Genomic DNA, 13,024 nt, shown 5'->3' on the forward strand with positions numbered 1-13,024 from the left:
CAGCATGCGAACTTGCACATAAATTGTTGCCATGTTACAAGTGCAGTGGGTGCGGTGAAAGTTTTTTTATTGACTGGCCATTTGTGTCTCATCTCAAGAATTGTAAGAAGCGAAAGATGGCTGAAGATTGTATTGAAAAAGAGGAAGAGAATGAATTCATTTTGGATTATTATAGTGAAGAGAGGGAAAATATAAATGCAGGAAATTTTCGAAAGCAGTATAAATGCAGAGTTTGCTTCAAGGAATTTAGACATAGTCACTGGTGGGTACAATGTGAAGCAATGCATAAGCTTAAGGAAATTGACAAATCTGGGGACAATCGTAGTGTTCGTAAATGCAGCGGTTGTGGAGTGAAATTATTTACTGACTTCCACTTTGTGAAGCATCTCCAGACATGCAAGTTACGATTCACATCAGAGGCTGGTAGTGCAAGAAATAAATTGCTGGAATTTCTCAATGATGAGACACAAAAGATGGATGAGGCAGAGAAACAGAAGATGGACGATGTGGGGAAACAGAAGATGGACAAGGCGGAGAAACAGAAGATGGACGAGGCGGAGAAACAGAAGATGGACGAGGCGGAGAAACAGAAGATGGACGAGGCGGAGAAAGAGAAGATGGACGAGGAGGAGAAACAGAAGATGGACGAGGCGGAGAAACAGAAGATGGACGAGGCGGAGAAACAGAAGATGGACGAGGCGGAGAAAGAGAAGATGGACGAGGAGGAGAAACAGAAGATGGACGAGGCGGAGAAACAGAAGATGGACGAGGCGGAGAAACAGAAGATGGACGAGGCGGAGAAACAGAAGATGGACGAGGCGGAGAAACAGAAGATGGGCGAGGCGGAGAAACAGAAGATGGACGAGGCAGAGAAACAGAAGATGGACGAGGCGGAGGAACAGAAGATGGACGAGGCGGAGAAACAGAAGATGGACGAGGTGGAGAAACAAAAGATGGACGAGGTGGAGCACATGAATGTAAAGAAGCATATATGCAGTGCATGTGGAGCGGAATGTTATACTGACTTTATTTTTATGGTGCATCTTGAGAAATGTATGAATTGGAAAATGGCAGAGGCTAGTAGTACAAGAAATAAAGAGGTGGAATTTCTGAACAAAATGCACCAGGCTGAGTATGAGAATAATAAGCGTCAATGTGGTGATTGTGGAGCGCAGTTCTCTACAGAAGCTACCTATAAAACGCATCTTGAGAACTGTGATAAAATGCAGAGCAAACCTATCATCCATGCATGCAGTGGTTGTGGAGCGGAATATTCTAATGACTTGGTGTTTGAGATGCATCTTATGAAATGTATAAAATGGATAATGGCAGAGGCTAGTAGTACAAGAAATAAAGAGGTGGAATTTCTGAAGAAAATGCACAAGGCTGAGTTTGAGAAAAATGAGCGTAAATGCGGTGGTTGTGGAGCACTGTTTTTTACATCATTTACCTATAAAAATCATCTTGAGAACTGTAAGAAAATGCACAGCTTATATAAGAAACCTATCTTCATTCATTCATGCAGTGGTTGTGGAGTGGGATATTCTAATGACTTGAGTTTTATGAAGCATCTGGAGAAATGTAAGATTTGGATGATATCAGAGGATAGTAGTATAAAAAAGGAAGAGATGGAATTTCTCAGCAAAATGCACAAGGCAGAGTACATGTATAACAAAAATATGTGTAAATGCAGTGGGTGTGGCCAGGAATATTTTTCTAATATGACATTTGCTCAGCATCTTCAGATATGTAACATATGGATGATGGCAGAGGCTAGTAGTATCAAAAATACAGAGGAGCAATTTCTCAAGAAAATGGAAGGTGCTTTGAAAAGAAAGTCAGTGGCAAGTGAGAAAGTGTCTAAGACTTTCAAGCAGCATAGTGATAGAGTGCAGGTGCTAGAGATTGACAAGCATCATACTGACAAAGTGCTGACAACAAAAACTAACAAGCGTGGTAGTGACAGAGTGCAGGCGACAGAGGCTGACAAGCTGAGCTGCAGTGGTTGTGGTCAGGAATTTCTTTATGACTGGTTATATGCAATACATCTCATTAGATGTTCAAAATGGACGGAGGCAGAGGATAGTGATGCCAAATTTGAAGAGAACGATTTTCTTAAGAAAATCTACAAGAGAGAAAATGCTGTACAAATGTTGTATAAATGCAGGGGTTGTGGACTGGAATGTGCTTCTTACCAGACATTGGTGACACATTTTTCTACCTGTAAGGAATGGAAGGGGTTTGGTATTTCTGAAGATGAAATTGAAAGGATAGCTTTAGAGTCCGTAATAAATGTGTGCGGGACATCTACAGTATCAGGGAAGGTGAATGTGTGTCAGGAAAAGATTGAGCCTAATTACAAATGCAGATATTGCTCTAAGAAATTTAAAATAAAAGACTATTGGAGAGCATGTGAATCATCACATAAAGCTACTAGTAACATAGAAGTTGCGTGTCATCAATGCAGTGGTTGTGGACGGGAATTTATTACGGACTGGACATTTGTGAGACATCTTTATTATTGTGAGAAATGGAAGATGGCAGAGCCTAGCAGCGCCAAAGATGAAGAGCAATTTATTTTGGAATTGTCCACAATGGAAGATGGGTCCGGCACAAGTCTTGCTGAAGACAAAATGTCAGATCATGATGATGAATCGGATGAAATAAGTCCCAATGGTGGAATCAACCAAATATTTGATGATGTAGTATCTGATAGTGATGATGAAGATCTAGGGCAAATACCATGCACGACTGGTGATCAAAGTATTGATTTCACCGATTTGACTAGAAAAAATTTGGCAGACAGCTGGATTCCAATGAGACGTAAATTTAGAAAGGAGATGATTATGGTTACAAAGCATCCTTCTGGGCAAATTGAAATAAAACAGAATGATAGACAAGCATGTGATGAAAATTCCCAGGAACCTTCCAAGGAGGTTTCTGGGAATATTAATACAGACCAGAGTGATGAAGAAGGTGGTGATAGCTCATGTGGAATGATTGAACTCGTATCACAGAATGATACAGCAGGAATTGATGTAGTTATGTATCCAGAGCAGAATGATACACAAGGATGTGATGAAAATGTCCAGGAACCTTCCAAGGAGGTTTCTGGGAATATTAATCCAGAGCAGAGTGATGAAGGAGGTGATAGCTCATATGGAATGATTGAACTCGAATCACAGAATGATACAGCAGGAATTGATGTAGTTATGTATCCAGAGCAGAATGATACACAAGGATGTGATGAAAATGTCCAGGAACCTTCCAAGGAGGTTTCTGGGAATATTAATCCAGAACAGAGTGATGAAGAAGGTGGTGATAGCTCATGTGGAATGATTGAACTCGTATCACAGAATGATACAGCAGGAATTGAAGTAGTTATGTATCCAGAGCAGATTGATACAAACAATCGGATCACCGATAAGATGGAAGCAGGTGGATTCTTTGATCAGATTGAGTTCATGTAGCATAGAAAGGTTTTGGTTTATTTGTGCTTTTTGGGGGGGGGTGAAAATAGAGGGAAATTGCATACAGTGCAACACTTGCACTGAAAGTAATTTCATTCTTTTGCCATGAAGTAGGTGCATGTCTTTCAGAACATCCAGAATTAAATTAAATCCAGAAATTACCATTTAAAAGGTCATTTCGTGATCCACAACCTCATCCCCCCACTTTTCTCAGAAAAAGTTGAGATTTTTATACCACTGGATACCTCTGGCTACATAATGTTTATGTGCCAAATATTTTTTGCTTTTTTCGTGGATATCTACTGAAAAATGTCATAAAAAGAGGATGCCAGGATCACAAAATCCTCCTTTAAGTGGGGAAATGTAAGTGTTAGAAGTGAAGGATATATACCGTTAATCTGTTATCAATTTTTACAAAGGTTTTATGTTCTCAAAAGTCCCTGGATGATGGGTTTATAAATAGTAAACTGTTATTCATTATTCTGCAAAAATCATTTAAAGTATATATGTGACCAAAACTGACCAGTGGCGGCGCTACAGAAGGGGAATCAAGGAGAGCATTTGCTCCCCAAAATATCTTTCTTCCTCTTTTGAGGCAAAAGTCCACTTTTTTGCAGCAATTTTGGGCAAAATTGGTTGATTTCCCCGCCCCTTGCCCCCCAATGAACACTGTCGATTTGTATCTGTGCCCAATATAAAGTGCACTGCCACATCTGGAAGAAAAATTGTATAAATTGGTTGTTACTGCATTCCAGAGTTTACCATATTTCACCTTTGTCCATGTGGAGAAATTTATATGAAACTATAAATAAGAAATGTACTATAAATCATAAATATCCAGATGGTGTTCCTATGATTAATTCAAATTTTTACCCAGTTGCATTAATAAAGTACACTTAAGGGGATGACTAAACCCATAATGTACAATATTTAAAATGAAATTGGTTAATGTTTTTCAATTGTTATTGACTATTAATGTCACCCTCATAATTTAAACATTAAGTCTCCCCATAGAACTCAGTGTTATGTTAAACAGCCAAAATAGCCAGTGTGGTTTCTTTCATATTTTCTTGTTATTTCCTGACAGTTATTACCAAAATATAGAGCATTTTGAGTAAACAATAACAGAATTAAAATTTGATGGATCATTACAATATGGCTTAAGGGTAGATGCAGTATTGTTGGTCGAAGCAGACAAAAAAATTGATTTTTATTGTCTAAATCAATAACACTTTGATGTTTTGCAAAAGTTCATGATACAAATCATATACTTTGAAAACTTGCTTAATTTATTGTTGTTTTAAGTTATGTACATTTTACAAAAGTGTTGTTGTTTCAGCCCTCTTTACAACACAACTCAAGAACCACATGACCTACAAAATATTTCTGTGATATTTGAATTCTTCTACACGCTCGTAAAGAAATGAGCAATGCAATTTTTGCCAAAACTCATTGCCATTCGCAAGATGTTGTGAACTACCAAATTGCAACACTTTAAAATACTGTAAAAGTAGAAATTTTCGCGAGGTTTTTATTTTCGCGAATTTCGCGATTGGACATAAAATCGCGAAAATAAAAACTCGCGAAAATAACCTTTTGTTTTAGGTTTCTATTGTATCAATATCAAAACCGCGAAATTTAATTCTCGCGCAATTGACAAAATCTTCAAAATCGTGAAAATATCTTCTCGCGAAAATATTGACTTTTACAGTAGTGTATTACCTTAAGGGATGTGGAATGAGCGTTTCGACAGTATTTTTTGTGGGACATGAGAGTACATCAGACATATCGAATTGCATTCTGAATACAAAGAATGTCTTTCTGAAATGATTTTCATTTTTTGAAATTCACAATATAATACAAATTTTATGACAAATTATTAAAATTTTGATATAATAACAGTCCTCAAAGTAAAGTTTATAAATCTAATGATATATTCTTAAAGTGTATGTAGCTGGGAGGAAAAGCTGACGATCAATTGAAAATGTTGACCTTTCATTGAAGATAAAAGACCTAGATTTTTTTGGTATTTTGGGAAAAAAATCTTCAACACGAAAGGTCAAAATTTTCAATTGATCGTCAGCTTTTTATCCCACCTACATACACTTCAGTATAAATCATCAGATTTATAAAATTTACTTGAGTACTGTTAAATATCAAAAATATCAATTTTAATTATTTGCCATAAAATTTGTATTACATTGCGAATTTCAAAAAATCCAAATTATTTGATATCAGAAGGACATTCTTCATATTCAGAATGCCATTCTATATGTCTGATGTGCTCTAATGTCCCACATACCCCTTCCCTTAAAAGAAGTGCAAGCTTCAAATGTTCACATGGAGTGCTGAAGAGCGTGTTGAATTTGATACCAATTTTATATACTTAAATGGGACATATTCAAGAGGGAAAATTTTAACAAATTTGAATTTTGTTTGATCATTACTCAGTCACATTTTTGTAAATGTGGTCCAAACCCCATTAGAATTGGGTTTCTGTTACAAAGGTATGATTCCCTTATTAACTTAAAGGTTGAAAATCTCATCTTCCAATTTATCTTATCAAAATGCTGATTTTGGTATCAGATGAAAGCTCATATTTTTCTCATAAACATATTGAAATTTGGCATTCCAAATCGGTGTACTAAGTATTTCCGAAGAAATCATCAAAAAACTGCCGAAATAGTCTCAACTATCAAAAAACTGCCGGCAGTTTTTTGATGATTTCTTCGGAAATACACTGAGTTGGAACTTCTAAATTCTAATGAATGTTTATGAGAAAAATAGGGCCTTTCACTCGAAATCAATATATTACATGATCATGGTGATTATCATTATTAACAACACTGTAGACTACCAATATCACACTGTATAAATGTCGGTAATTCCATTTGGAATTAGTCACATTTACAAAAAACATTTACATTTTCTTTTTGCATGAGTGCTTGAAAGGGATGACATTTTATGTTATACTTAAAGGAGGATTTCGTGATCCTAGCCTCCTCTTTTTATGACATTTTTTCAGTACATATCTACGAAAAAAGCTTATTCCCAAAATTTCAGTTGATTCCGATTTTGCGTTTGTGAGTTCTGCATGATTATGTGTATTACACTGCTCCATAGACAATGCATTGTAATTTCGTTCTGGTGCACCAGAACGAAATTCAAATTTCAGCGATATCTTTGCAAAAGCGAATTAATCTGCAAGAAATATTTTGTACATAAACATTATGTAGCCAGAGGTTTCCAGTGATATAAAAATCTCAACTTTTTTGAGAAAAGTGGGGGATGAGGCTGTGGATCACGAAATGCCCCTTTAAGTTTTGAAGAATTTATAATTTTCCAAATATATCAGGTCATCTTCCTTTAAGAAACAGAGTCAAACATTGAAAAAAGGAGTCAAACATTGAGAAATGTATAAAATCAGTAAGTCAAAACAAGTCTTGAAATAAGCGAGCTGGAACCAGGGGTAATTTGTTTTTGAAGATTGCTGTTGGTTCAATGGGACCTTATAAGAACTAGGAGCAATTTCTGAAGAAACAGGAGCAATTTTCAAATTGTTATCCTTTTATATATACAATATGTCATTATATCAGCACTATGCATCATGTGCAACCAGGAACAATTTGTTTTAGAAAATTGCTCGGACTGTTTCACATGAATTTAATAAGGACTGGAAGCAATTGGTGGCTTTATAAGAGCAAATTTGCTCCCTGTGCCTGCTATTTCAAGGCTTGAGGCTTCAGTTAAAATCATTATTACGCTATCGACATAGCTGACAGTAGACTCGTTCATCTTGACAGTGTTACAGTGATTTTGGTTCTGAATTTTCTTTCACTCACTTGGTATATTATGCCAGCTCACCTGAGCTATTTTGTTTTATTATGTTTTACAGTACACATGCCACTGGAAATGAAATAACTGTACATTCCAAGTAAATAATGTTATGTAAATATATATTTCTGATTTCATTGTATATTAAAACTTTGATTACAAGTGACATTTCCATTGAATAAATATTGAAAATGTAACATAAACAGGTACAATGACTGTTTTTTAATTAATGCTAGTCAGGTATTTTTATGGGTGCACCTGGGACGGGGGGGGGGCACTCAACTTTAGAAGTGACGGTATGTGCCTGTTAATAGGCCCCCTCTTTTGAAGTCAACTATACCCGATGACCACCGAGCACTACTATTGATGACCCCCTTTTTTGGTCGCGGCTACCCAATGACCCCTTTTTTCTATAATTACATCATCATGCAGAAACTTTCAAATTCTCTTATTTTAGCAAATTTGATTTTTGCTCATTTTTTTAGAAATTTTCTACCCAATGACCCCTTTTTTGAAATGTCATACCCAATGACCCCTTTTTCATTTTGTTTGTACCCAATGACCCCCTTTTTTAAAACAACGTTTTGTACCCAATAGGCCCCAACTTCGCAACGCTGGTAGGCACATACCAGTCACTTTTAATGTTGAATGCCCACCCCAGGGGTGCACCCACCATATTGACAGGGGATGTAGGAGCATGTACTGATGCATAGTTCACAAAAGAAGAGAACAGGTTCTTCCCATTAGTCATATTACAAACTTATATTAGTTTGGTCTAAGGCCGTGTGTCCTGACTCGCCACCCTTAGCGTTACATCACAAATATTATGAATTTTTACACCAATCGAGTTTCTAATAATTACCTCCACAATTATCAACCCTAAACTAGCAAAAGTATACATTTTCGAAAAGCTGAAGGCATAAGCAATTCAAATATACACATTTCAACTCGTTATACAGGGTGACCTTCAAGTTAAATAAAAAAGATTCGGATAAAAATGGGTTACTTAATGCATTGCTTATTACCAACTTGCAGTAATAAACTGGAAGTAACCAACATTCATTTGGTTAGATGACTGGGGGAGCCTACTGACTTTGGAAGAAACCAAAATCAGAGCTGTTTGGTAATCTCGGAATACAGGGTGCACGGTGTCCCAAAGTATGTTAGAATTTTTTACAATTCGACATATTTTGAACTGAAACATTTTGCCCCTAACCCATACAGAAAAAATAAGTCCATATTTAGATTCCTCATCAAATTTCCCTTCAGAAAAATCTATACTTGACTATGATAGGATAAGTAATTAAAATATTACAGTATCTTTTAGATTTTGAAGACATCCGCATTCTATCTATCTAGGCTATGTCAATCCACTGTTGGATGTAGCCCTCCTCATGATCACTACATACCTTTCTATCTCATGCTACTCTCGCCCATGTTGTACCAATATTATATCATATTATGATCTCACTGCGAGACAAAGTAAGGTGCTCAACCATCAGACATTTTGAGAAAAATCAAACTGGAGATAGGCTGGACATATTGCCAGAAGAACTGATAACAGATGGACAAAGAGATTGTTAGAATGTCAACCAAGAATGGGAAAAAGAAGAAGAGGTAGACAGAGAGATGATATTATCATCTCTCCACCTCCTCTTTGGACACATTGATTATATACTTTCCTTCTGAGTGACAAGGGCATATTTTTGATGCCTAAGATTTCTTTATGTCTTCCAAAACAACTCCATCCTGTTTTTATCCTTCTCAATACTTCTTCCTTCGAACAATCCTTTAACCTCAGTGTTTGGCCCAGATATTTATACTCTTCAATTCTTTCAATTTCCTGATCTTCAATAATGATCTTTTCATCTGTTGCCATATTTGTCATAAATTTTGTTTTTCCTTTGTGCATTTTCAATCCCACCTTCTTGCTTCCTCCATCCTGTTTTTATCCTTCTCAATACTTCTTCCTTCGAACAATCCTTTAACCTCAGTGTTTGGCCCAGATATTTATACTCTTCAATTCTTTCAATTGTCTGATCTTCAATAATGATCTTTTCATCTGTTGCCATATTTGTCATAAATTTTGTTTTTCCTTTGTGCATTTTCAATCCCACCTTCTTGCTTCCTTATTCAAGTCATTAAGTTGTATTTCCATGTCCGTCACTGTTGAGGTAGTAAGGGCAACGTCATCAGCAAATCGGAGGTCTGTTAATTTTTCTCCATCAACATTGATTCCTCTTTCATCCAAAGGTAGTTTTTTGAAGATAGCATCCATAGCTGCTGTGAATATATTTGGTGACAACGTATCTCCTTGTCTAACTCCTCTGGATATCTTAACAATTTCATAAACGTCACTATCCAGATGGATTCGAGATGTTGCATCTATGTATATATCCTCCAGAATACAAACCTACCCTTCATTGATACCTATTTCTCTCATGGCTTGGAAGAGATCCTGATGTTCTACGGAATCAAATGCTTTCTCGTAATCAATGAATTCAATATTATTATTATTATTATTTTATTATTATTTATTCTTTCTTTATTGAGGGTAATACTGCTTCAGTGACAAGCACTGCTTTTCAAGCAGGCCCTCAATACATAAGTCAAGCATTACTTACTACTGTGTTTAATATGAAAACGGGTAGTTTTGTGTGGAAAAGTTTATATTAGACTAAACCAATCATTAATGAATAAAACAATTAGTAGAATTGTTTAGCTGTAAGGTCATGAGTCTTTTAGATGCTAAATCCAATTTACAGCATTTACAGAAGCAGATTATGCACTAAAATATCAATCCAATAGAGTTTGTGTGTACCACATCCCCACATCCACATCCACATCCCCCACCTCCGCCACCCTGCCCATTCTGAATTCTATAAAGCACAGTGTCAGTATTAAAAAGGCTAAAGAATTTCTTTTTACAAGGTTAAAATTGCATTTTAATTAGCAATAAAATGAGACCAGAATCATGACAATAATTTCTTGCTTGGCAATACTGATACCATGCAGCAGTAGATAGCTTTAATCTATATCAATATCAGCAGTAGAAAGCTACTTTCCAAATACTGCACTTTATACCATGCAGCAGTAGATAGCTGCTTCATCTATACCAATATCAGCTGTAGAAAGCTACATTCCAAATACTGATACCATGCAGCAGTAGATAGCTACTTCATCTATATCAATATCAGCAGTAGAAAGCTACTTTCCAAATACTGATACCATGAAGCAGTAGATAGCTAAAATCAATACCAGCCACAGACTCCCCAAGATCTGGAAGAAGTCTCATATCATCGGTCTGCTGAAGCCAGGGAAAGATCCATCCATCCCAAAGAGTTATCGACCAATATCGCTTCTCAGCCATACCTACAAGCTATTCGAACGCCTCCTGCTCAACTGCTCAACAGACTGGCATCTGTGGTAGACGAACAACTCATTCCAGAACAAGCAGGTTTCCGCCCTGGCAAGTCAACAACAAGCCAAGTTCTCAACCTTACCCAGCACATTGAGGATGGATTTGAGGAAGGATTGGTTACCGGAGTTGTTTTCGTCGACCTGTCAGCAGCCTACGATACCGTCAACCATTATAGATGTCCCCTCAGCAAAATCCTGGAGCTAACCAAAGATATCCACCTGACGGAGCTCATCGAATGCATGCTTGACAACAGGATGTTCTTTGTTCAGCTTGGAGACAAGAAGAGCCGGTGGCGAAGACTCAGGAACGGGCTACCCCAAGGGAGTGTTCTTGCACCTCTCCTGTTCAATATATACACCAATGATCAACCGAGAAGTGAAGACACCCAACGCTTCATATATGCAGACGATCTTGGCATCAGTGCACAACACACCGACTTCACTTTTGTGGAACAGAGACTCTCCAAAGCCCTGGATGAGCTCACGCCATACTATGAAGAAAACTACCTCCGTGCCAACCCATCCAAGACACATGTGTGTGCTTTCCACCTCCGCAACCGCGAAGCTAAACGCCAACTGAAGGTGACCTGGTCTGGAACCACACTAGAGCACTGTGAAACACCCGTTTATCTGGGAGTCACTCTCGACCGCACACTCTCATACAAGACCCACATTGAGAAGACAAGAAGACAAGGAACAAAGTTTGTTCACGAAACAACATTTTGAACAAGCTCACTGGATCCAGATGGGGAGCTCGACCAGACACTCTCAGATCAACAGCCTTGGCCTTATGCTACTCTAGTGCTGAATATGCCTGCCCAGTGTGGGGAAGATCAACTCATGCCAAGAAGGTGGACCCAGCACTCAACTCATGCTGCCGACTTATCACTGGATGCCTCCGATCAACACCAACGGAGAGTCTCTACACCTTAGCTGCTATAGCCCCAACAGATGTACGTCAGCAAGTGACCAGCATGCGAGAGCGTGAGCGTCAGACCACTGATATGAAGCACCCCATGTTCAACCAGACTGCTGCACCCAAACGCCTTACATCCAGGGGAAGCTTCCTAAGCAAAGTTCATCCTCTTGGGACAGTCTCCAAGGAAGCGGAAAGACTCACCCTGTGGAAAGAGAGATTTCCCAGTTCATCAGCTATGGGACTGCAACCCAGTGAGCAGCTACCACCTGGAGCTGATTCCACATGGCCTGAGTGGCGGTGTCTCAACAGACTAAGATCAGGGGTCGGAAGGTGCAAGGTCGCTTTGCAGAAATGGGGCTACCTACCAGAAGGGCAAAACACTACCTGTGAGTGTGGAACGGTTCCACAGACTATATGGAACACCTGTTGGTGTGTCCACAGATGGGACAACACTGCACACATGAGGACCTGGCTGAATTCAACGATTCTGCTCGTCACTGCGTCAGCTATTGGCTCGGGCGCATTTGACCCTGCGCTTGGACACGCTAAGAAGAATAAGCTGCAGAAAGCTACTTTCCAAATACTGCACTTATACCATGCAGCAGTAGATAGCTGCTTCATCTATATACCAATATCAGCTGTAGAAAGCTACTTTCCAAATACTGATACCATGCAGCAGTATATAGCTACTTCATTGATACCAATATCAGCAGTAGAAAGCTACTTTACAATATAGGCCCTACTGATAATGCAGCACTATATAGCTATTTCATCGATACAAATATCAACTGTAGAAAGCTACTTTACAAATACTTATACCATGCAGCAGTAGATAGCTACTTCATCAATATCAATATCAGCAGTAGGAAGCTACTTTCCAAATACTGATACCATGCAGCAGTATATAGCTACTTCATTGTTACCAAATTATCAGCAGTAGAAAGCTACTTTACAATACTGATACCATGCAGCACTAGATAGCTATTTCATCGATACAAATATCAACCGTAGAAGCTATACTGATATCATGCAGCAGTAGATAGCTACTTCATGTCTTCATCGATACCAATATCAGCAGTAAAGCTACCAATAGGCCTACTGATACGGTGTGATACCATGCAGCAGTAGATAGGCTCATCATAGCTGCAGAAAGCTACTTTCCAAATACTGCACTTATACCATGCAGCAGTAGATAGCTGCTTCATCTATATACCAATATCAGCTGTAGAAAGCTACATTCCAAATACTGATACCATGCAGCAGTATATAGCTACTTCATTGATACCAATATCAGCAGTAGAAAGCTACTTTACAATATAGGCCCTACTGATAGTGCAGCACTATATAGCTATTTCATCGATACAAATATCAACTGTAGAAA

General features: G+C 38.1%; 1 protein-coding gene across 1 annotated transcript; it reads left to right on the forward strand.

Moving 5' to 3' along the window:
- Nucleotides 1–6: 6 nt before the first annotated feature.
- Nucleotides 7–4,123, forward strand: LOC140149225 (uncharacterized). The gene has a single exon (XM_072171450.1). The coding sequence runs from the start codon at nt 117–119 to the stop codon at nt 3,468–3,470; it is 3,354 nt and encodes a 1,117-aa protein (XP_072027551.1). The 5' UTR covers nt 7–116; the 3' UTR covers nt 3,471–4,123.
- Nucleotides 4,124–13,024: the final 8,901 nt, after the last annotated feature.

This window comes from Amphiura filiformis, chromosome 1, assembly GCF_039555335.1.
Source record: "Amphiura filiformis chromosome 1, Afil_fr2py, whole genome shotgun sequence".
NCBI lineage: Eukaryota > Metazoa > Echinodermata > Ophiuroidea > Amphilepidida > Amphiuridae > Amphiura > Amphiura filiformis.

Coding starts and splice junctions, on each gene's coding strand:
- LOC140149225 (XM_072171450.1), top strand. CDS start 117: ATGGCTGAAGATTGTATTGAAAAAGAGGAAGAGAATGAATTCATTTTG.